Genomic DNA, 25400 nt, shown 5'->3' with positions numbered 1-25400 from the left:
CCATACTCAGAATTTGTGCTCTGCGTTTAACCCATCCAGAGTGCACACACACAGAGCAGTGAACACACACACACACTGTGAGCACACACCCGGAGCAGTGGGCAGCCATTTATGCTGCGGCGCCCAGGGAGCAGTTGGGGGTTCGATGCCTTGCTCAAGGGCACCTAAGTCGTGGTATTGAAGGTGGAGAGAGAACTGTACATGCACTCCCCCCACCCACAATTCCTGCCGGCCCGGGACTCGAACTCACAACCTTTCGATTGGGAGTCCGACTCTCTAACCATTAGGCCACGACTTCCCATTTTATAAAGCGTGAAGAGTAGCGGCCCTAGTACTGAGCCTTGAGGTACTCCATACTGCACTTGTGATCGATAGGATACATCTTCATTCACTGCTACGAACTGATGGCGGTCATATAAGTACGATTTAAACCATGCTAATGCACTTCCACTGATGCCAACAAAGTATTCAAGTCTATACAAAAGAATGTTGTGGTCAATTGTGTCAAACGCAGCACTAAGATCCAATAAAACTAATAGAGAGATACCCCCACAATCAGATGATAAGAGCAGATCATTTGTAACTCTAAGAAGAGCAGTCTCAGTACTATGATACGGTCTAAATCCTGACTGGAAATCATCACATATACCATTTTTCTCTAAGAAGGAATATAATTGTGTGGATACCACCTTTTCTAGTATCTTGGACAGAAAAGGGAGATTCGAGATTGGTCTATAATTAACTAGTTCTTTGGGGTCAAGTTGTGGTTTTTTGATGAGAGGCTTAATAACAGCCAGTTTGAAGGTTTTGGGGACATGTCCTAATGACAATGAGGAATTAATAATAGTCAGAAGAGGATCTATGACTTCTGGAAGCACCTCTTTCAGGAGCTTAGATGGTATAGGGTCTAACATACATGTTGTTGGTTTAGATGATTTAACAAGTTTATACAATTCTTCCTCTCCTATGGTAGAGAATGAGTAGAACTGTTCCTCAGGGGGTCTATAGTGCACTGTCTGATGTGATACTGTAGCTGACGGCTGAATGGTTGCAATTTTATCTCTAATAGTATCGATTTTAGAAGTAAAGTAGTTCATAAACTCATTACTGCTGTGGTGTTGGGAAATGTCAACACTTGTTGAGGCTTTATTTTTCGTTAATTTAGCCACTGTATTGAATACATACCTGGGGTTATGTTTGTTTTCTTCTAAAAGAGAAGAAAAGTATTCGGATCTAGCAGTTTTTAATGCTTTTCTGTAGGATATGTTACTTTCCCGCCAAGCAATACGAAATACCTCTAGTTTTGTTTTCCTCCAGCTGCGCTCCATTTTTCGGGCTGCTCTCTTTAGGGTGCGAGTATGCTCATTATACCATGGTGTCAAACTGTTTTCCTTAACCTTCCTTAAGCGTAAAGGAGCAACTTTATTTAAAGTGCTAGAAAAGAGAGAGTCCATAGTTTCTGTTACATCATCAAGTTGTTCTGAGGTTTTGGATATGCTAAGGAATTTGGATACATCAGGAAGATAACTTAAAAAGCAGTCTTTTGTGTTAGAAGTGATGGTTCTTCCATACTTGTAACAAGAAGTAGAATTTACAATTTTGGCTATATGAATTTTGCAAAGAACTAAATAATGATCTGAGATATCATCACTTGGCTGAATAATTTCAACACCATCAACATCAATTCCATGTGACAGTATTAAATCTAGAGTATGATTTCGACAATGAGTAGGTCCTAAAACGTGTTGTCTAACACCAATAGAGTTCAGAATGTCTATAAATGCTGATCCCAATGCATCGTTTTCATTATCAACATGGATATTAAAATCACCAACTATTAAAACTTTATCTGCAGCCAGAACTAACTCAGATGTAAAATCACCAAACTCTTTAATAAAGTCTGTATGGTGCCCTGGTGGCCTGTACACAGTAGCCAGTACAAACATAACAGGGGATTTATCATTAACATTTGTTTCTCTGGATAATGTTATATGAAGTACCATTACTTCAAACGAGTTATACTTGTAGCCTGCCCTCTGAGAAATCCTGAAAACGTTGTTATAAATTGAAGCAACACCTCCACCTTTGCCTTTTAGACGTGGCTCATGTTTATAACAGTAATCTTGGGGGGTGGACTCATTTAAAATAATGTAATCATCAGGTTTTAGCCAGGTTTCTGTCAAACAGAGGACATCTATATTATGATCAGTGATCATATTATTTACAAAAAGTGTTTTCGTAGAAAGGGATCTGATATTCAATAAGCCAAGCTTTATCATTTGTTTATCCATATTGCTTCTGTTTTTTATTTGTTGAACCTCAATTAAATTGTTAATCTTAGCCTGGTCTGGACGTTTTTTGTTTTTTCTAGTTCGGGGAACAGACACAGTCTCTATAGTGTGATATCTAGGTGAAAAAGTCTCTATGTGCTGAGAATTAACTGACCTCTGTGACGGGAGGCAGCTAGCAGACGGTCGGTTTAGCCAGTCTGTCTGCTTCCTGACCTGGCCTTGTAAAATTCCTGACCTAATAAAAAATGTCTTAACATTTGGCAGTTTGATTCAAAATAAAAATGTTATGCTGCAGCTGATATTACTTCTAGCTCATTCATCACACTAGAAATGGATGGTTTAGTTGAACATATGGCATATATATATATATATATATATATATATATATATATATATATATATATATATATATATATATATACTGCAGAAATAGTATAATGTATGCAGATGGGAGTTTTAATTACTTAAACATGTATGTCGTATGCTAGTATGCTATTCTGACCATGGCCACTGATGTGTTCAATGTCCACTTGAATAATTCTTTGCTCACTTATATATTTGTTACAGTAATTCTGGGCTCATGGTGAGTATGCCAGTGAAGAAAAAAAAAAAATCTTATATACTGATTGAAATAATACACACAATTAAGGGGACAGATAAGTCAATCAAGCTCTATTAACATTATTAAAATATTAATTTAAGATGCAAATTTAAATGTCAACTGTACTGTATTTTTCAAACAAAGCACCATAGCAGATATGTTTAAAAACTAAATTTACTTTATTAAAAAGTTACCAAAATTTGAAATACAACTTAATGATACAATTTAGGTTTTTTACATAAACGTTTTACAGTCTCACTTTTTTAGTTGAACTGAATAAAACTATAAAACCAAGCAGTTACACATTTTAGATCTTAATATGAGAATATTTAAAAAATTGTTACCGCCACTAGTTTGACCATATGGTCATACGCCTCCTCCTTCTGTTCGCTCTGTTAACTCTTATTGGTCATGATGTCACAAAGTTCTGTGACGCTGAATGCCCCCTCCTCATTGTATTGGACAGTTCCCAGGAAGATATCAGCCAAACTCTGCAACAGTTCCATCTTGTCCTCTGGTTTGAAAGGGGTCTCACAAGAGCCCACCTCTATCTCATTCACCATAGCAGAGCTGCCTCTGCTGCTGACACACACAGACAGACACCCAAATACACATAGACAAAGTGACCCTAAATGTACTCTTACCTTTTTAGAGCCTTCCACTGCCTCATTCATAAGACTATAACCCACCACCTGCAAACATTAATTGTAAAAAATGCCAAACCATACATATAATTCAATAACTACTGAGAAAGTTGTGCTCTAATTTCTAAAATATCTCCCACATGTGTTACAAGGGTTTACAAAATCCATACCCTATTATAAGAGCTGAAGTCCAGCTGAGCTTGAACAGAGGATGCCACTGCTCCATACATAAGATGATGAAACTAGAAGAGAAAGAAATTTGGAAGATATATTATTTGTAATTTCTGGAGGTTCACTGAATGGAAAAGAGCAACTTGGGAACTATACAGAAAAAAAAAATGATGACAGAATTTGGTAACACTTTACAAAAAGGCTTTGTTAGCTAACATAACTAACAATGAAAATATTTCTAAAGCATTTATTAGTCTGAATTCATGTTAATTACATCACTTTCTAATACTGTACATTGTTAAAATCAAAAGTTGTATTGGACCTAAGCTAACATGAACTAACAATGAACCATCTATTTTTATTGATCAATTTTAATAAAGATTAATCAATACTGTAATAAATGTAACACAACTACTGGGACCTCATTATGCAGTCTTACCCAGAATTTTTTATTCATTTATTTTTTAAGGTGCAGTGTAATAGATTTTGGGTCGATTTGATCTGCTAAAATGATTTATTTGAATTAAAGATGTAGAAAACAAATTAAACAGTTCCAGTACTTTTTTGAACTAACGAACTGGAACGAACCTTTGCTCATAACCAAGCTGAGAGATCTCCAGCATAGGAACCACCGAAGCTGATCCAGGTGTTCTTATGGGAGAGGCTGAACCGCTGGCTGATATAATGATGGAACACATTTCTGCATCATTCATTCTTAAAATGAAATGGGAATGTTTTACAGCCAGATTCCATTCCATTCCATTACACAACCTGATGTCTGATTACATAACCCTTTAAAATTTTACTAGGCCTCGAAAACTGTTTTTTCTATGTTCATCTTTGAACAAACCAATATGCTGATGTAGTGATCCAATAATGATACATTAATAAATCCAAAACATATCACCAAAAATCGTATAGTTACTCAAAAACCATTTCAGTATATATACAGTACAGACCAAAAGTTTGGAAGCATTACTATTTTTTATGTTTTTGAAAGAAGTTTCTTCTGCTCATCAAGCCTGCATTTATTTGATCAATATCGGTCAAATACAGAAAAAACAGTAATATTGTGAAATATTATTACAACTTAAAATAATAGTTTTCTATTTGAATATAGTTTAAAAAAATAATTTATTCCTGTGATGCAAAGCTGAATTTTCAGCATCATTCCTCCAGCCTTCAGTGTCACATGTAACATCCAGTCTATCACATGATCATTTAGAAATCATTCTAATATTCTGATTTATTATGAGTGTTGGAAACAGTTCTGCTGTCTAATATATTTGATGAATAAAAGGTTAAAAAGAACTGCATTTATAAAAAAAAAAAAAAAAAAAAACTAATAATATATATTCTAATAATATATTTTCTTTACTATCACTTTTTATCAATTTAACACATACTTGCTGAATAAAAGTATTGATTTTATTTAAAAAGAAGAAAGAAGAAAAACAATTACTGACCCCAAATTACTGACTAGTAGTGTATATTGTTATTACAAAATATTTATATTTTAAAAACATAGCTTCTTTTTTTTTTTTTTTACTTTTTATTCATCAAAGTATCCTAAAAAGTATCACATGTTCTGAAAAAATATTAAGCAGCAGAACTGTTTCCAACTTTGATAATGAATCATCATATTGTCATATTGTCCAACTGCTACATTGAAAAATGTCGTCCAAAGTCTTGTTCTGTCTCACTTAAATTACTGTCCAGTAGTTTGGAGTAGTGCAGCCCAAAAACATCTAAGAAAACTTCAAATTGCACAGAATAGAGAAGCCAGAGTAGTTCTGCACTGTTCTTTTCGCGCTAGTGTGCGTGAGATGCATTTAAATTATCTTGGTTAACAGTAGAGGCAAAAGTAAAATATAATCTTTTGTCATGGCTAATGAAGCATATAACTTTATAAAAGAAAAAATATTGTTTAGTGGATATGATCATGAGCATGTGACACGCTCAGTCAGCAACAAGATAATGATTACTCCTAGTCCAAGATGTAATTTTATGAAGAAAACTATTGTATACAGAGGGGCTGTAGAGTGGAACTCACTTCCATCCAGCGTCAGGGAACTCAAAAGTACATTTTCTTTTAAGAAAACAATAAAACAGAGATTACAGGTGTGAAAGTATTACTTATTTTTATTTTTGCACGTTTTGTTTTAAATTGTGTGAATTGCTTGTTGAAAAGATGTTGGAATGTTGGATGTTTTGGATAACTGCATAATGTGTGTCATGGTAGCTAATATATTGTATAGTTTTTATAGATTTTATTGATGTATTGATTAATTGAATTTTGTATTTTTCTATTGTGATCTCAGTGGACCCCAGGAAGACTAGCGACCACCATAGTGGGAGCTAATGGGGATCCAAATAAAACAATAAAACAATATTAGAATGATTTCTAAAGGATCATGTGATAATGATCCTAAAAATTCAGCTTTTCATCACAGAAATAAATGATGATTTAAAGTATAATAAATTTAAAAACAATTATTTTAAATTGTAATAATATATCACAATATTACATTTTTTTCTGTATTTTTGATCAAATAAATGCAGGCTTGATGAGCAGAAGAAACTTCTTTCAAAAACATTGAAATAGTAATGTTTCCAAACTTTTGGTCTGTACTGGTTATATATATATATATATATACACAGTGTTATATCATAGCACTTGCCCGATACAATGCAACACCCAGAAGAACACAACCTGCTGCCATCTTTGCATTATGAGCACTCAGAGTTATGAAAATATCATATAACAAATTATTTGTGATGTTCATCGTTTGTAAGCAATTGCTTTGAGAAAAAAAACAGCTGTTAAATTAATAAATGTCAATAAAAATGTTTGTAAAATCAAATTATTGAGGAAAGCAGTGAATGCCATGTGACTCATGATTGGAAGTCTTATGTTTTGTGCAGTAACTGGTAGCATGTGAAAGAGGATTTTCATAGAGCTTAAATTTTACTGAACCTGGAACATTCTTGCAATGTTACCTGTTATGTTTTCGGGTAAATAATAATTACAATAATAATGATAAATAACTCGCATTTGGTGCCACCCAGTGGACATTTCACATGGAACACAGCAGTGATACATAAGAGGAACAAGGATCAAGGAAACAAGAAAAATTGGTACTAACCGAACAATACACTGAATTTAGAGAGTGGACCCTCTCCTCCTACAGTATGTAGACAAAAACTGGTCCATCTGAACGCTGCCAATAAATGTCGTTCACAAAGAATTTCTGCAGATCACATATTAATGAATAAATGATGATAGCAAAATAAATGACAGGATAAATTCATTCATTTTAATATAAATAAAATAATATTTTATAATAAAAAATAAAATAATAAATGTTATTATTATTATTAAATAATTTATTTTATATTTATTTCACATAGTTGTTTAAAATATAATATTAGCATTATTTAAAATGACATAGAATGACGTAAAGTGAGTGTAAGGTTGTGTCTATAATTTGTATCTGCGGGAAATTTTTGTCATTTTCCTATCAAAGTCTGTGTGTCACATGCTGTTTTACTCTGGCCTGATGGATTTATGAACTTGGTCCTTCATGCTCCAAAGAACATTACCTAGAACAGTGGTTCCCAACCTTTTTCAACTCGTGGCCCATACAACCAAACACGTATGTTTGCGCGGCCCACTGCAAAAAAATTAACTGACCCCGCTATTGTTGGGTTAATAACATAGTACTCAGAAGCTAGATTGTTAACTGTCTTTATTGAATGAACTGGCAATGAACAGAAAATAACTCCAGCTTGCACCGCTCAGCAAAATGGGAAAACCAGATCCAGGCAGAGCTCGGCAGAGGGTAGACAGTCAGTAAAGCAAGCAGTCAGGAGGGAACACGTTGACAGCCATTTATGTTGACCCTGTTGACAGTCATTTATGCATGTTTGACTTTGTTGTCCTGTAGCATATGCAGCAAAAATATCTAAGATAAATTGGCGAGCTTGAATAGTGGAAGCATAGTTACAGTTTAATATTTATTAATATTTATAATTCAATTATATATATGAAATGATGTTATTATGTTATGACTTAGACATTTTTACATATATTAACAATATTATTATTTATTTTAATAGTAATTTGCCGGCCCACATGCAATACCATGGGTTGAAACCCACTGACCTAGAAAATATATCATATATCTATATGAAAAAAAAAAAATGTGTGAGTAAATTTAGATTTACCTACACTTCTTAATTTTATAGTTTATCACGCACACACACACACACACACTATATATATATATATATAGTGTGTGTGTGTGTGTGTCTGTCTGTCTGTCTGTCTGTCTGTCTGTCTGTCTATCTATCTATCTATCTATCTATCTATCTATCTATCTATCTCTCTCTCTCTCTCTCTATATATATATATATATATATATATATATATACATTCATTCTGTATTCTTCCTTGTAGTACTCACATTAAAATTAATGTGGTCAGATAAAAGCCAACATTGAGTTAGTATTTAATTACAGTTCTAGTTGATGCATGGTCATTCTCAGGAAACAGTTTAATATTTATCTCATTACTCAACCTTTAAGCGACAAATTATTTCAGCCCTATCTATCAAATTCAGGTACAGCTTCAGTGTACCTACACCTTAGTCACAAATTGAAAGAATATTAATAACTTAGTGAGATTTAAATCTCACATCATGTCAAGAAAAGGAACTGCGATTTCCTCCAGTAAAGCCTACTGTTTCAGATTTTGATTATGGATAAATTATGCATGCATAAAATGCATTAAGCACTTTAGAAAATAAAAGCATAATATCTAAATTCCTATACAAATCAAAATGTAGGTAGAATTTGGTCTTATTCCATATAACTATACCAAACATATATATAAGAAAAAAAAAACAATTTCATTTAGTTTTATTTTTTAATTTCTTTACACACCAAACAATCTATATCTTCTCAATTATGTAAATAAATCATGGGGGTGTAAATAAGGCACAAATGACACTTCTTTAATGGAGTATTAGCACTGAAAAAAAAAAGAAAAAAGACAAGACTTCCTGCAAAAGTATATATATCTCAAACATGTAACATGAGGTAACGCAGAAGGTAAGGAAGGTAATAAAGAATCAGTATTTCCAGAGCAAACTAGGTCAATAAGCAGAATCACTGTAACCCAACTCACCACAGACATCATTCTACCCGAGCATCACACAGATGTCAGCCTAAAAGAATCCTATGGTTTGGTTGTGGATGATGGTTTCCAGTGTATATGAGACTGAAGCAGTTTTTCATACCCAACTGAGGAGCCAATAATATATGATATGATGTCCACAGTTCTGTGAATGACTAAACAGTGTGTGCGGTATTACAATGAACACCTGAAACCTGGATGCGCAGAAGAAAATAAAAAACGATATCCAGGCAGTGATGAAGTTCATATTTCAGAACTAAACTAGTTTCTCTTTTGCAAATTGTCCATACTGACATGACTATGCCCAACAGAACACACTTATTTTACATTAGTTGTTTTATTGAGTTTATTGAGTAATATCACAACTCACAGTGTAAAACATCATATAATACAGCACACAAGTCATTGATAAATCATAAAACAAATCATAGACTCAAAAGCAAGTCAAACCATTTATCTTAAGGTTTTATTTTTAGTGCGCATTCAGCACTGAACATGTTTAGCAGGTTTTTTTGGTTAATTAACTGATATTTGTGAGTAAGCATTAAGGCACCCATACAAATACTGAATCAAACTTTTGTTCATCTTAACTATTCCCAGAAAGACCTTACACCAAACTGAAACTGATTGCTTTAAACTGAATGTAAATACAGAATTGAAGTGTCAATAGCAAGATTTGCCTTAGTTGTAAACATCATGTTAATTAACATGAGCCGACCAAATCTAACTCAGCAGGAGCAGGTTTTCAATGAAGAAGCCATTATTTGTAAGTAAGGGTGTGTAGACTCTCAGAGCTTAGAGAAAGTAATGTCTTTGAGACTTTTCTTCTCCATCGCTGCTTGAGCTGACTTCATTACATCTTGGGTTTGAAGCATGCTCATATTCCAGGTGTTCTGCAGAAACAAACAGGAACAGAAAACACAGGTAAGAACATATTTCAGTTTAATCACTTAATGACTAATGTGGTTTCTGTTTAACAAAACAGTCCTCAATTACAATTGTTGTTGGTTTATAATTTTTCATTTTCACTTAATAATGAAAAATAAATACAAATATAATGGCTTTCCTCATGGGAAGGGTTGTACTTGTACTACTACTTGAAATGCTGGATTCATAAAAGAAAAAGAAAAAACAAAGAAATAATATTAATAAGAAAAAAACAAAACAAAAAACAACAGGAGTATACTGTATACACTGCTATAGTTAACTTTCTGTTTAGTTCTTAGTTTTTTTTTTATTATTCTATTGATAGCCTTTGTTTAATGTATTTGTTCTATTCCTTCTGAATGTACGGAGATGGTTGATGCTTTGTATTAATTAGCAAAATGGCCAGCTTTGTTAAACTTTCAATTTCATTAAAATTTCTAACAGTAGATGGCTGTCATTCTTGTTTTATAAATATATTTTACAAAAGAAAACGCCTGAAACCTGTTGTTAGTTTTTAGGTCATTGTTTTGAGAGTGACAAACTGTACGTGTTGGGATGACAATATTTGTAGGTTTTATGGAAGAATGAGTTTATTTGAAACATTCTCTGTGATGTGCTGTGGTAGTTTTAGTGTATATATATTATGTGAATAAATCAAAATTACTGCTGTGGACTGTGCCATGCAGAAAATTGTTTATCAAACTGTGTGAAGTCTAAAAAGTAGAGAAAATGTAACCTAAGTATGAAATGGGTGCTGGCAACTGTTTAAAAAAAAGAAATAAAATACTAATAAAAAACAAAATTGTAGAGAATGTGGAAATATTATACAAAAGTTTAAGACACAGAGCGTAATATAGTTTACAACTCACTACCCTACACTAAGACAAAATACAGATTATTCCCTTATTTGCTTTTATTAAGGTTTTAATTATTTTTCCCTGTTTGTCTGTCACCTCTTAGCACAACACGTAATGTGCAACCTGCCTTTCATTGCTTTCGTGCTGATGTTATTTTAATCCCCATATCCAATCTGAATCCATTTTTCTTTATCATTTCTAATTATACTTGTCACTTTGTCAATTTATATACTTTATACTGAGACTGCTCTGAGTTCAGAACTCACTATGTAATTCAGGGCCTCTGGAACACTGTGGTCTCTGGAGTAAATGAGATTGACTTTAGTTCCCTGGACTGCTACAGGACTTTTACTGGCAATCTCTCCTGCCATCTCCAGAGCTCCGGCCATCATAGTATCTTTATCCGGGAAAACACGACTGTGTACAACAAAAGAGAACAAGCACACTCATGTTTACTAAAATGTATAATAAAATTTGAGACTAGTTCTATGTTGTCGATACAGCTGCTATATTCAAAATAAAGCATATCATATTATATCTTATTGCCTAGGTCTCTCACCTGACCAGTCCACAGCTTTTGGCTTCATCAGCATACATCTTCCTTGCAGTGAAAGCCAACTCATTCACTAGACTGCAAGACATTAGAAGAAAATGTTACTATTAATGGTATAAACCCAGTGCACTGCTACTGGATCTAGAACACGCTTTAAGCAAGTACCTTCGACTTCCAATCACTCTGGGGAGACGCTGCAATGTCCCGACATCAGCTGCCAAACCAATGTCAACCTCCTTAACAGAAAATGGTGATCAATTCAGGCATTCAAATTTGAATCAATAAAAATCTAAGTTATTGTAAAAATGGTATTAAACACATAAAAGGGGTTCCAGTTGGGACTACAAAGAATTTTACAGAATGGATGATTAAAAAGCGGTCAGTTAAAATCACAACAATCAAATAAAAATGCACACACCTTGACCTGAAACCAGGCATCCTGTGTACACAGTCGTATATCACATGCTGTGATTAGGTCCACGCCTGTGAAAGAAGAAACAAAGGAATGATAACATTTATCATGGCTTCCCCAGTTGAATATTAGGTTAAACATACACGTATTACTGTAACTATTGCTTAATTTTTGTATGATTTTAAATAAACCCCAACCCTTAGCATTAAACTAAAACAACTTTTTATGCTATGAAAATTTATTATACCTTGCATTGTGTGATTTAGATTTTCATCTGATGGATAAATTATGTGGGAACAAATCTATAAACTTACAATTAAGGAGACAGCGAAATATCATAGAGACTTGTTGGTGGGATCTTTTGACTTACCACCACCTAGACACCACTTAGAACAATCTTGCAACTGAACATAAGGTTAAACATACACATCTTGATTTTGGTTTTGTTGTTTGCTCACCAGGGAGTTTGTATGTTGTTGTTTTTTGGGAACAATTTGCGTTTTGAAAAGTGCTATTCAAATAAGCCAGATTAAACTTCCATCTGTACTATATACACAATACAAAGTATCAAATGTTGTGACAGCCTTTACACAGGAAAACTAACCTCCTCCTATACATGCTCCATGAATGGCCACAATCACTGGTTTTGGACACTGTACAATGAAGCACAAGAGACATGATGAAAAAATATGATTTCTACATGAGATAAAGCATAGTTGACTGTTAACATTTCTAAATCCAAATCTTGGAATGGACTGATTGTTAAAGCCAAACATAATGTTCAAATTAAAATCTTGTAATCCTCCAAACATCCTAATGGCATGCCTTTTACAGTTTCTCAAATGCATAATGAATAAATTTTCATCTTTGTATGACATTTTCCCTTATATTTCCCATATTACCTAGATCTCTCTTTTTTTATACAATTATCAATTATCTATATATTGCAATTATCTATATACAATTATCTATATATTGATATCCTTTCACAGTATGATGTTTAAAAAAGTAACCTTTTCAATAACAGAGAAGGTCTCTTGATATTTAGTTATGATGCGGCGCACATTCCATGAGATCCTGGCTGTGTCATCACCTTCGGGCTGTAGAAAATCACTGGCCATGCCCAGGAGGTCAATACCTTTACAAAGATTATTACATTAAATATTTATATATGGCATATAAAACATAATAGATTCACTGCTGCAGAATGAATGTCTCTTTCCAGCCACAGTTAAATATATTTATTAAGTGTTAGTGGTGCGTGCTAAGAGAAGTATTACTATAACTAATGCTCATTTTGAATGATTCCATTAAGCATTAAACTACTGCAACATTTGTGCTATGGATATGAATTATACCTTGCATACTGTGGTTCAGATTTCCAACTGATGAAAAATTCTAGGTATTAAAAAAAGCCATAACCTTACATTTAAGTAGACAGCTGTGGGCTATTTTGACTTTTGCCGGAAAACAACCACATAGACACCACCTAGAATATTCTAGCAATTGCACAGCAACACCTACATGTAGTACCGTGGCACTGAGTATTGCAAGGGCAAGGGCATTTTAATAAATCTAGGTCTAGAGCACCATAAAACAGTCTATTTGGTCAAAATGAAAAATGTTCTATTCAGTTTCCAGTGGCCAAAACAATGTTGAGATGAAACATCATGCAATTTTGAAAATGTATTTTCATATTATGAGAAACAGTTTTACCAAATCAACAAATCACACACAAAACTGCAATAAAACAAAAGGCCTAGACTAGACTTTGGCAAGAGACGCCGGATAGCTTTACCTGAAGTGAAGAGCTTTCCAGCACCTGAGAAGACCACGACACGACACTCTGAGTCCTCAGTTATCTGATTGAAGCAATCAACCATTTCACTACAGATGAAACCAAAGTACAGTAATTAACACCACACACAGTAATACAGCATAAGCCTGTCATGACAGGACTGAAAATATTTTAGATAACTAAGATCATTGCAGTTTAAATTCTAATCTCATACTGCCAAATAAGAACATTTGAACAGAAATGACATAAAATGGGTACTCCTTCCAATAAAAATTATGAGATACTATGTAAGCATTTTAAAACTAAAAATATTAATATTCATGTCAAACTACTCCTGTGAAACGAAGCATTACAGGAAATCTTGACAAAAATGAAGTGAAATAAATGAATTATTCATAGCATGTGATATGGACATGGAAGTCATACAGCCAGAATGCCTTGTTCATTGCATTGCGTTTCTCCGGGCGGCAGATCTCAACATGAGTGATGGTCTCAGCTGGCCGGCTGACTGACAGGGTTGTGAAGGGGGGTGTCGGTGCTCCTGATGAAGACATTCCTCTAACAGCGTTCATGAACGGCATCAACAAAGCCTGTTCTAATCACAAAACAAAGACCAAATGTAGGGCTGTCAGTGATGGATCTGGATTTATAAAGTTCCTATGAGGTTCAAACAGGTGTACTTTAAATTCACATATTGCCGTTCAAATAAGGCCATTTTAATCAAATCAGGGTGAGGAATTTGCCCATAATACACTACAGGTCAAACATTTAATTTTTTTTTTAATTAAACGTATAATATGTTACATAATCCTTCAGAAATCATTCTAATATGCTGATTTAGTGCTCACTTATTTTCTTATTATTATTATTATAAATGTTGAAAACCGCCTTTGCCACTATTTACATATTTATTTATTTATTTTTGTGGAAACCATTCAAAAGTTTGAAGCAAGAAGATAAATACAAAGAAATGAATACTTTTACTCATTAACCAAACCCATTCAAATTCAGTATATATATGCAGTATTCAGTATATATATATATATATATATATATATATATATATATATATATATATATATATATACACACACAAATGAGCACTAAATCAACATATAAGAATGATTTCTGAAGGATCATGTGAAACTGAAGACTGGATAAATAAGAATGAAATCAAATTGTTTAAATATTGATTGTAAATAATAGTATTACCAAACGTAGAATGTTATCATTGTATTGCACATAGATTATCTGCAACATTTATGCATTATTATATTATTTGTTTATACACAGATTCCAGCTGGCAATTGCGACTGCATGCTATATCGATTTAGATATTTGATTTATCCATTATAAGTATTGTATTCTATACTCAAAAAGAGAATTAACATATTATTGAGTATACGTGACCTTTCACCCAGTTAACTGAATTCAGCATTTGTGTAATGACACATTCACCTATATTCAGCCGCAGTTACAGACAAATAAAATCATTACAACGTCAATGTAACTGTCCAATGATTTACAAAAATGAATACAATTTATAGTGTTGCTTCTAACAGTTTTGATTCTTCCATCCAGGGTCCAATACTTAATCGCAATAACATTTATACAAACAGTGAATATTGTTAATGTGACTATTCGAACAAATGTAACGTTAGTTAGATGATCAGACTACAACTTACTTCTGAAGGCAGAACGCAATACAAATGCCATTGTTGCCCTTTGACCAATATATTCACAATCACAGAGGTGGAGACCTGTTTATGAAAAATATCACAATACTAATAAAAATGTGGTTTACCTTTATCTGTTTAAATGTTTGAAAATAATTGAGGTAATCGTGGCAACAAAACAAAAACACGGATCATAACTCAACCTGTCTTTAAGTAAGGTTGGTTTGTTTTGTTCTGCAACTTTTATTTTTTTAAGACCTCATCATGGTTTTCTCTGTCGTACGGTGGCTCTTAAAGGACAAAACACAAATATATTATTAACAGAGGAGATGCCAGCCTTGGCGGTGTTTTTTTTTTTTTTTTTACTGTTTTAATCATCAGCATGTGGGCTAATATTAAGCATGTTTGTAATTAAAAAAAATCGTTTTGGATTAAACTAATTTTAGAGTTTACACCATAGAGGTTTACAACGAAAAAATGCTAGGGGTCAATGCGATGGGTAGGATTCGGTTTAGGGAATTTCTCATTCATTTTTGTGTTATCCGTAAACAGCGATTGACTGTCGCACAATTCCAGGTATAGCCTAATGTCCACAATTCTGACAGAAATTCAAAGAGGTCAAGGCTTACAATGTGATTGGTCATCAAGGCACACGTGATCCAAGTTGGCGTTACGCTTTCTTCAAAGGCAGAACTGCGGACTTCGGTATCTCCAAAATATAAGACCATCTCTGGTTGAACCTCGCTCTTTCAGTCTTAAGACCGTCACATTTGCGGATGTCACTGAAATGAATGTGCAGTGCCTGTTGCCGATATTGTTTTCTCTTAAAGCGATATTTTGTACACTACAAATATAGCCCATTCCAAATTGTATATGTAATGCAAACATGATGAAGATTAGCACCAAAACAGCAGGACTGCCAAATTTGGTTGCCTGGCTGGAGTGAGATTTCGTCCTCTGAACATGTTACTGTCATCTATTTTTCTTATAGAGCCTAAACCTAAAGGACTTTTTATTAAGATTTTTTTGAAGTTATTTAAAATATAATGTAATACATTTTCTAATACAATAAAATGTGTTAGAATATATATATATATATATATATATATATATATATATACACACACACACGCGGTCAGAATTGTTGGTATGGTAAATGATCAAAAAAGGCTGTGAAAATAAATCTGCATTGTTAATCCTCTTGATCGTTTATATATATATATATATATATAGATAGATAGATAGATAGATAGATAGATAGATAGATAGATATCTGGTGTTAATCTGGTACCTTGTGCTTATTTCCTTAATTTTATGATTACACCTATTTAACTGGCAGCATTTGTCCAATTTTAACTGAAATTGCAAGATGGTGGGGCATTCTAACTTGATTGAAATCCTGCCACAGCAGGTTGTCCAAATGAAGGCCAAAGGTATGACACTTTTAACCACTGATTTCTTGAATATTGCATCTTTACAATGACACTAAATCATTCAATTCCCCAAAATTCTAGTCATCCATGTAAGACAAATACACAAGAAAACAGGATAATGCAGAATCATTTTAAACACTGCAGCTGGAATTGCTCACCAGTTCAGTGCTGAACAGGGTAACGATCTGTCTAACGTTTAAGAGAAGTCAGACTGAAAGCACACTCCTCTCTTCAGCAGAAACAATTAAAAGGCTAGGCTCACCTTTGCTGAGGAGCTTGCTGCGGGCCGATGGGAAACATTATGTTTGCCGTAAAACGGGGAAAGATGGGCAAACGGGAAAAGCATGGGCCTCTACACTTCCTACTAATTTCTGACAGCTGTATTCCTTAAAATGTTTAGCGTTGAACATTTAAAAACAAAAATCAAGGATTTAAAGATTGTTCTCTAATTTTGATCTCCACTGTATATAACCGATGTATGTAACCCAAAGTAATTATTTACCTGATACAATGTTGGTTAGCTTTAATATAGTATAAACAAGACATTACTTAGCAAACATGGCATTTATATCACACTGACAAATTTGTACTGTATAAATGGTTATTTTCACGAATGAAATAGCAGCGATTAGATCTTATGAAGGGGGTAAATACAGATTCTTGCAAACTGTATAATGTTGTTTTCGACCAACATTTACTGGTTTTGCCCCATCTACAGTAGATGTGTAATTTTGAGTTGGACTATGAGACCGATTCCATTAATGGTAACTTGATAACAACGTCAAGAATGAGTAATTTACTCAAGGCATTCAACAAAATCATTTTTAACATGAAAAATAATCTATCCTATAACATGTGCAGAGAAAACAATGTTCTGGTGCTTTTAAATCTTTGTGTGTTTGAGCATTTAGCCATGCCAGCTACTTGCTCAATCAGTAGTGAGTATTTGAAGTAGGAGTGTCTGTTTTTCTGAGCAAAGACAGAACTACTCCGATGTCTACATTGTGAAAAATGTGAAAGAAACTGTGTTACTATTTCAATAAAGAAACTGAGACCTTCTATACAAAAGATTTCTTTATTATGTACAGAATGACTACATATTTCAAAACTTTCCATCAACAATTGAATTACGTGACAGGTACTTCCAGTGTTTAAACACCAATGTATTTAAAAAAAGCTTGGTGCTTCGGTCTGTTCATAGGTTTGCACCGCCAACTCGATGAATCCAGCTCTGTTTGACTCATACTGGGCATATATCTAAAAATAAGATGAAAATAAAGACAGGAAAAACATCAGACGTGAACATATGTATACAATTTATAACCATAAGCCTATCTTTAAAACAACAACAACAAAAATTACTACAAGCATTTTGCTTTTGGATTTGTATCATTATTTATATATTATTCTTGGTCTATATTTGACATGACTTTTGAACAAACTCTTATATGCCAAGACTATGCCAGCCCAAAAGAAGTGAAATAAAAAGTGCCCATCCATAAATAAATAAACTATAGTGTCTCACATGGCTCCATGGGGGGAACAAAGGCCTCCTGTAGTGAATCGATGCATTTAAAAAAAAAAAAAAACATATTTGGAATGCAATAATCAATTTAATTTAGCTTGCGCTCACTGTTCGAATATGGTTATTTTTCTTACAAAAGTGTATCTATTTGCTACAGGAGGACTTTGTTCATCCCCCAGAGCCATGTAATACACTTTTTTTATTATTATGGATGGGGGCTTTTTATTGCACTTCTTTTGGACTGAAGCACTGAAACATCCGTTGAGTCCCATGAAACAGCTAGAAAGATCAAAGACAAATTTTAATATAACTACAACTGGATTCATCTGAAAGAAGAAAGTCATATACACCTAGGATGACTTGAGGGTGAGTAATTTATGGCCAAATTTTCATTTTTGAGTGAACTAAACTTTTAAATGTTCACCTGGTTTAGTTTAGCTGGCTCTAATTTGTTCCAACAGTACCAGTGGTTTTTGAACTGCCATTTATACCTTGGATGTATGAAGTTTGTGTACTAACCAGTGTTGTTTTAAGTATCATTAATATACTGGTTATAAATGTATTACTATTTAGATTTTTTTAAATACTTAATTTTAATTTAATGTAATCATTATTAACATTTATGTTTTTGTATATTTTTATGACATTTTAATTTGTAGTTAATTTCTTTGGGATTAGTACTTTAATGAAAATTTGAAATTTTGCATTGGCAACTTTTATTTTCATTTTATTTTATTTCAAGTAATTAATTGTTTTATGTTTTTAGTTTCAATTAACGATAATAACCCTGGTAGTAACTGCTGTTGGTTCACACGGAATCTTTACATTTACAATATCTTTACATTGCTCTTTTTTTCTGGGTAATGTGATGTCAACATGGTGGCAAATCCACTCCATGTAGTACAAAACAGCTTTTAGAACAGCTGTCTTCATCTCATTTTAGTCCAAATCATTTAAATTATATTTCTCAAATTTATTTATTTGTGTAAATATTAAGAAAAAAAAAATCACTGAATGCACCTCTGAAGTTCAGCCGGCTACATGCACTGGCTTGACTTGCTGATACAGGGGTTAAATGGTCAGTGTGACATAAGACGGGGTTGAGTGGAGTGTGCACTAAGCAGAAACCATGATTAAACAGTGGCCTCTCATCAAAGCTACCATGCTTTCCTATTTCATTTCAAAGAATTTAATATACACACTCTCTTACACACACATTTAAACCTGTCACTCCACCTTCTATACCAAATTACTGGTGGCATCTCAAAATTAGTTAAGAATGTGTTTGCCCTTCTTTACTTCATTCACTCTGAATGACGTCTTGCATGGGTTAAAGGTCTAAACACAGGCTAATGGGAAGTGATGTACCCTGGGCCTGACGCCTCATTCCCTGTTTCCAGAGTTGTCAAAAGCACATATCATTATTGTAAGAGTGCTTTTTCAACAGAGACTGATCAGCTCCAGAGTTTTGCTGACTGGCTATGCTGATCTCTTCTGCAGGTATGTGAACTGAATGACATGGCTAAACAGTGCTACTTGAGTAAATATTTGAAGTATATTGGTGGATAAACTTGCATTCTGTTTAACAATGCACTGTTAGATTCTGAGTTGATTGATTTTAAGGCCCAATTCTTACTATTATCCAGCATGCACATTATTTATAATGTTGGCTGTTTAGTACTTACAAAGTATAAATGAATGCCTTTTTTTATTTTGCGTGACTAAATTTTATATCCCTTAAACCTACCCCATACCTAAACTTAACAACTGCCTTGCTAACTATTAATCACCAGCAAATGTGGAGTTTACGGAGGCAAAAGTCATAGTTAATAGTTAGATAACAGTGACAACTGGACTTTACATAAATACATTTGGAGATTCAATATATTTATGATTATATGTGTAAATCATAAATAACAGGAATCTGAGCAATCAGTTACAATTTTTTAATTTAACTGTTTTGACAGCCCTAACTTACACATATTCTTTGAAAAAATGGCTCACAGTCTAAAGGTTTTTGTAAAAACAAATATATATATACACACACATACACACACACGAGGTCATGGGAGCTCACAGTAACTAAATTAAATATTTTGGTAAATGGTAATAGACAACCAAAATTGCACACCATTATATGTAGTTGTTTGAACTGTAGTTCAAATTTGTTGCCACAGTAACAGATGTGGAATTTAAATGCACAAAAAAACCTCTGAAGACTATGTTGTACTATGTATTCACCTTGAGGAGGTTCAGGTCAGTGGCCTGTTGTCTTTGAGCATGCTGTGCAGACTCACTCTGAGGATGAACCAAGTTAAACAGACGCACCAGCCTCACTGCATCCTGCATTCTGTAACCATGACAACACATGATCATCATGCAAAGCAACCAGACTTCTCACAACACAATACATAATTTAAACTTCAAAGAGTTTTAAAGATTGAAGCTCCCTCAAAGCTTTACTGATGTTCACTAATCTTTGTGGTTTCTTAATTTTTCTTTCATATGATACATGCAAGGATACCAGAAAGTTATATGATGTAAGTATTTATGAAGCACATTTTACAAAGGCAAACTCTACTGTATTATAACAGCAATGCAATTGTATTCACTTGATGACACACTTCGAAAAGACAACAAATTATACACCAACAATAAACATTGCTATGGCATAAACCGTCAATAATACAGAATTAATTTCTACTTTTAAACCCTCCGGTACACTTGTCCAATAGACTTTCAGTGCAGATGCATTACTCAAAGTGTTTCCGTCCTTTCAAAAAAAAAAACATTTTCTTTTCTTTTTTTTGTGAAAAAACCTGACTGCATCTGCTTATGCACTGAACCCAGAAAATTCATTTTTTTCTTACACATACTCACAGGTCTCTCTGCAACATGTCCACAAGAAGGCCATCAATTCGTCTGCCATTAACCAGATGCCAGGCCAAACCACCGAAGAACCGTGTAGATCTGAGCAGATCGTATTTCCCATGCTTTTCAATGTCCTCATAGGTCAGCATGAGCACCTGAAAGACCAAATAACTATTATTAATTAGTTCTACAACAACTATTTCCTCTGAAGTATACAGAAAATAAGTGACAAGCAGAGCACTCCCTGAAAAATGTTTTCATGCACTGGTACAGCTTATCATCCAATCCTGACTTCTATACATCTGTCTGTCAGCAACTCACGTTCTTAAATTCTGCAGAGTCTGGCTCAAATTGGACAATGCATTGGTTTAGCACATCTTCGTGTCTATCCTGTTCAAAGACCACCTGTAGAAAGGAGGACACACTTGCCAGAAATGAATATATGTGCAAATTGATAAGACCTAATCTGCTTTTGCACATTCCATACCCTAAGGTTTTCTTCCTTAAAGATGGGTGGTGGTGTGATCTTGCGACCCTCTTTGGGGAAATAAACTTGTATTATCCTATCTCTTTCATTCCACGTTGCTTTTCTTAGGGTTCCATTGGGCTCTCGCACAACTATAAATCTTTCCTGTGGAATAATGGTGAGAGAGACAAAATTCCAACAGTATGAAAGAGAAGATAAGTAAAATAGGTAAGAAATAACAGTACCTCTGTATACACACAAAAAGTTCTGTCTGAAATTGCATTAAAATATCAGAAAATTACCACGAAACTACAGTAAATAATGCCTTATTCCAGTTTTTACCCTAGAACAACAAAAACGTTCAATACATGTAAAATGAAAGTATACACACATCACAATGCCTTTTTCTTACTCGATGCGGGACGTTGAAGTTGATGTCGGTGAAGACGTATTTAGCGGTATCCATGCCTTCTAGCATCTGATCTTCAGAGAGCACATCATTTATAGGCTTCCTCTCAGGCAGGACTGGTGGCATTTTCAGCAGATGTTTTGCCTGTTCCTCTGCCTTACGCACTGCCTGCTCAGCAGCAGAACACATAAACCCAATTGAGACCACAGTTTTTCTAGCAGAATAACTGTACAATCACACAATAAATCTCATGTTATTACCAAACGCCATTCTGAATCTCTTTCCATTTCATCATTTATCTCAGCCCCTCATTAACCTCATCCTAACATTACCATCTTCTCACAAATTCCACCCCATCATGAAAAGTCTCACCTCCTCTAATTCTTTGTCTGTCATAAGCTTGTATTTTGGTGGTGTTAGCTGCTGTCTTATGGGTTGAAACACTTTCTTCAGGTCCAGACCTGTGATTTTGGTCAGAATCTCTTGAACCTCTGTATCTGTGAACTGAGCTTAAGGTACATCAACGAAGATTGTAAGAAGAGGGGACCAAAAAAAAAAAAAACGTTAAATAAACACTGATCGACTGAAATTATGCTCATACTCAAACGTATGTTACTGTGGCTGTATGGAACAGTTACTGTATGTTTTAGCATGATAATAAAATTATACTTTGAAATATACCATACTATTTATATACTTAATTATCATATTCACACAGCACAGTATTTTCATAGCACTCAAAGGAATTTAAAAGAATACTATGAAATCAAAATATTTAATTGACAGATAAGAATAACAGCAGTATACAAATCTAAATTACTTGGGCACTTTTGTTAGCTATGACAAGGGCATCGAACTATCCTTTTTCGTCAAGCATGGGCTATTTTATGTTTGGTGTTTATGTTTGTTTAGTAGCCACATGAGATTAGACATGAGTAGATATGAGATAAAAACTACAAAACATTAAACGTGATATACAAGGTCAACTCTACACTATTGTGAAGCATATAACCAACGTCACATTTAACAGTACACATTTACTATACTTACTGCTGCGTGATGCAGATACACAGAACATTCGCGTAGTAGTCTGCAAACGCGTTTGCACATGATCTACACATTTAACACAAAAGTAAGACCTTACTAAGCACCTTGTGAAACTGAACGCAGCCATGCTGTGAATGATATCACTGCGACTGTGTATTGAACTTCCACCTTTCAAAGAACCACTAGGAATGCTGGGAGATGTAGTAAACTACATCCGGGAGAGTTCTAAGCGTTTTCGCAATCAGCCTACCAGCATTTTCATTCATTCAAACAAACAAATAAATAAATATTCTTCAATTTACCAACTGAAAACATGTACACAAAAATACCACAACTACCAGTGCATAAAGTAACGCGGGGTTAGTTGTAACCATACAGTCTATGCTTGTAACACACAGTGGTTTGAATATTTCCACACATGCTAGCATAATAACATTTACAGAATTTATTAGTTACCATATCAACTTTATATAGAAAAAATGTGTATTACCGTGGTAAAATTAAAATTCTGGCATACAGGGTTAGTTCACCCAAAAATGAAAATTATGTCATTAACTCACCCCCATGTCGTTCCAAACCCGTGAGACCTCCGTTTATCTTCGGAACACAGTTTAAGATATTTTAGATTTAGTCTGAGAGCTTTCAGTCCCTCCATTGAAACTGTGTGTACGGTATACTGTCCATGTCCAGAAAGGTAATAAAAACATCTTCATATATATATATATATATATATATATATATATATATATATATATATATATATATATATATATATATATATATATATATATATATATATATATAGTACAGACCAAAAGTTTGGACACACCTTCTCATTGAAAAGTTTTCTTTATTTTCATCACTATGAAAATTGTAGATTCACACTGAAGGCATCAAAACTATGAATTAACTGATGTGGAATTTTATATGGAATTATATACATAAAAAAAAGTGTGAAACAACTGAAAATATGTCATATTCTAGGTTCTTCAAAGTAGCCACCTTTTGCTTTGATTACTGCTTTTGCACACTCTTGACATTCTCTTGATGAGCTTCAAGTATGAAGTTATTTTTGATTCAAAATGACTGAACACCTGTGACAGTGCGATTTGTAGTTTTAGAGAAAAGCCACACATGTGTATCAGTAAATTTGAAGTCACAGAGAGAAATGTTTTAAGAGTTGCAAACCTGTAGACTTTTTTTCTCTCCCACAAACACAACAAAACAGTTACACCTTCTCAAATTCTTCATTGCAGGTGCACAAATCCTATTCTACAAATCACACATTTAGAAACTCGTATGCTCACATTTTTGATACAATTGCTGCAGTGAATATGGTGCAAAACGCATTTACACACCCGCATCAAGAAATGTGAAGTCGTGGAGAAATGTTGAACATCCGCAAATCAGTACGTGAATTCATCAAATGAGAGTTGCACACATGTAGAATATTTTCTCAGAAATGTCTTGTATATTTTTCTAACAAAAACACAAGGTACATAACTACAGCTTCTTGAATCTGCTGCGATGAATCTCAAACACTGTTTTTCGCTTTCAAGTGACAAGTTTCGTGCTCTCCCTTTTGCACCGAGATATTTTGTTCAAAATTGCATTCAATTTTTTGCACAACCCTACTAGGTGGGACCATTAACCCTTTAGATAGGCCTGTGCAAAAAAAGCTTAGTTTCTGACTTGTATATGAAGCTATATGGAGTATAACAGCATATTGTGTGTGTATGTGTGTGTGTGAGAGAGAGTGTGTGTGAGAGAGACCTTTGCGCACTTACCTTGATGTATTTGAGAAAATCAAAATGTACACCTCAGCTCTCAGAACTACATGGAGTAAACAAAAGTGTATTTATGCACCTGCTGCCTTTTGATGGTGGTGATAAGTATAGACTAAACAAAAGCAAAGTACGTGGATTTAAACACTTGCATGCCATCCTGCTGGTCATTTGATGGTGAAAAGAGCAGCAAGCAACACGAGAAAGGGCTTGAGTTGTACTGAAGTTTTAGAAATGATTATGCAGCTTGGCCCCTCCAGCGAGCTGCAGCTTATTTGAAGTTGGTATTGCATTTTGGTTCATAATACATTATGTTCATAAATTTGATGCAAAGCAGATTTTTTTCACAGGATTTTGAGGTTTTAAACTGGCTTTACCATCAAGAAAAGACGAGCATTTCACACATAGACCATCCGTACTTTTCACCATCAAAAGGCAGCAGGTGCATAAACACACTTATTTTTATATTGTTTACTCCATGTAGTTCTGAAAGCATGAGGTGCATATTTGGATTTTTTCAGATACATCAAGGCAAGTGCACAAAGGTCTCTCTCACACCCTCTCTTTCTCTCTCTTTCTCTCTCTCTCTCTCACACACACAAACACTATAATTTGTTGTTATACTCCATATAACTCCATATACAATCCAGAAACTAAGCCTTTTTTTTGCACAGGCCTATCTAAAGGGTTAATGGTCCCACCTAGTGATCAACTGTAAAAATAACAAATTTTACCTCT

General features: G+C 34.0%; 2 protein-coding genes across 4 annotated transcripts; both read right to left on the bottom strand.

The window, feature by feature from the left end:
- Positions 1-9351: 9351 nt before the first annotated feature.
- Positions 9352-15407, bottom strand: ech1 (enoyl CoA hydratase 1, peroxisomal). Of its 2 annotated transcripts, none has more exons than XM_059533486.1 (10): positions 15256-15407; positions 13878-14046; positions 13452-13540; positions 12667-12791; positions 12258-12306; positions 11660-11724; positions 11407-11477; positions 11248-11319; positions 10955-11105; positions 9352-9797 (listed from the first exon to the last, which is right to left on the bottom strand). In XM_059533486.1, exons 2-10 carry the CDS (start codon positions 14030-14032, stop codon positions 9693-9695), a joined length of 882 nt encoding a protein of 293 aa, XP_059389469.1. In that variant the 5' UTR covers positions 14033-14046; positions 15256-15407; the 3' UTR covers positions 9352-9692. The 2 variants fall into 2 exon arrangements, with proteins under 2 accessions (XP_059389469.1, XP_059389468.1); XM_059533485.1 differs by having other exon boundaries at positions 15137-15402.
- Positions 15408-17616: 2209 nt separating this feature from the next.
- Positions 17617-23017, bottom strand: LOC132123327 (small ribosomal subunit protein mS22-like). 2 transcript variants are annotated; one of them, XM_059533881.1, is made up of 8 exons: positions 22882-23017; positions 22204-22335; positions 21835-21999; positions 21444-21587; positions 21278-21361; positions 20966-21111; positions 20327-20435; positions 17617-17817 (listed from the first exon to the last, which is right to left on the bottom strand). In XM_059533881.1, the coding sequence occupies exons 1-8, from the start codon at positions 22939-22941 to the stop codon at positions 17728-17730; spliced, it is 930 nt and encodes a 309-aa protein (XP_059389864.1). In that variant the 5' UTR covers positions 22942-23017; the 3' UTR covers positions 17617-17727. The 2 variants fall into 2 exon arrangements, with proteins under 2 accessions (XP_059389864.1, XP_059389863.1); XM_059533880.1 differs by having other exon boundaries at positions 22204-22340; positions 22882-23011.
- Between the last annotated feature and the right edge of the window lie 2383 nt (positions 23018-25400).

The sequence above is a fragment of the Carassius carassius genome, chromosome 41 (assembly GCF_963082965.1).
Source record: "Carassius carassius chromosome 41, fCarCar2.1, whole genome shotgun sequence".
Lineage (NCBI taxonomy): Eukaryota > Metazoa > Chordata > Actinopteri > Cypriniformes > Cyprinidae > Carassius > Carassius carassius.
This window is presented reverse-complemented; position numbering and strand designations above follow the sequence as displayed.

Excerpts from the sequence above, each read along its gene's own strand:
- ech1 (XM_059533485.1), bottom strand. The coding sequence starts at position 15,167 with ATGGCATTTGTATTGCGTTCTGCCTTCAGAA. Across the intron at positions 14,047-15,136 it reads ATTGCGTTCTGCCTTCAGAA|AACAGGCTTTGTTGATGCCG; the intron begins GTAAGTTGTAGT and ends TTTTGTGATTAG. Across the intron at positions 13,541-13,877 it reads ATGAACAAGGCATTCTGGCT|TGAAATGGTTGATTGCTTCA; the intron begins GTATGACTTCCA and ends TTTCATCTGTAG.
- LOC132123327 (XM_059533880.1), bottom strand. The coding sequence starts at position 23,005 with ATGGCTGCGTTCAGTTTCACAAGGTGCTTAGTAAGGTCTTACTTTTGT. Across the intron at positions 22,341-22,881 it reads TGTATCTGCATCACGCAGCA|CTCAGTTCACAGATACAGAG; the intron begins GTAAGTATAGTA and ends ATGTACCTTAAG. Across the intron at positions 21,362-21,443 it reads TTAAGGAAGAAAACCTTAGG|GTGGTCTTTGAACAGGATAG; the intron begins GTATGGAATGTG and ends TCCTTTCTACAG.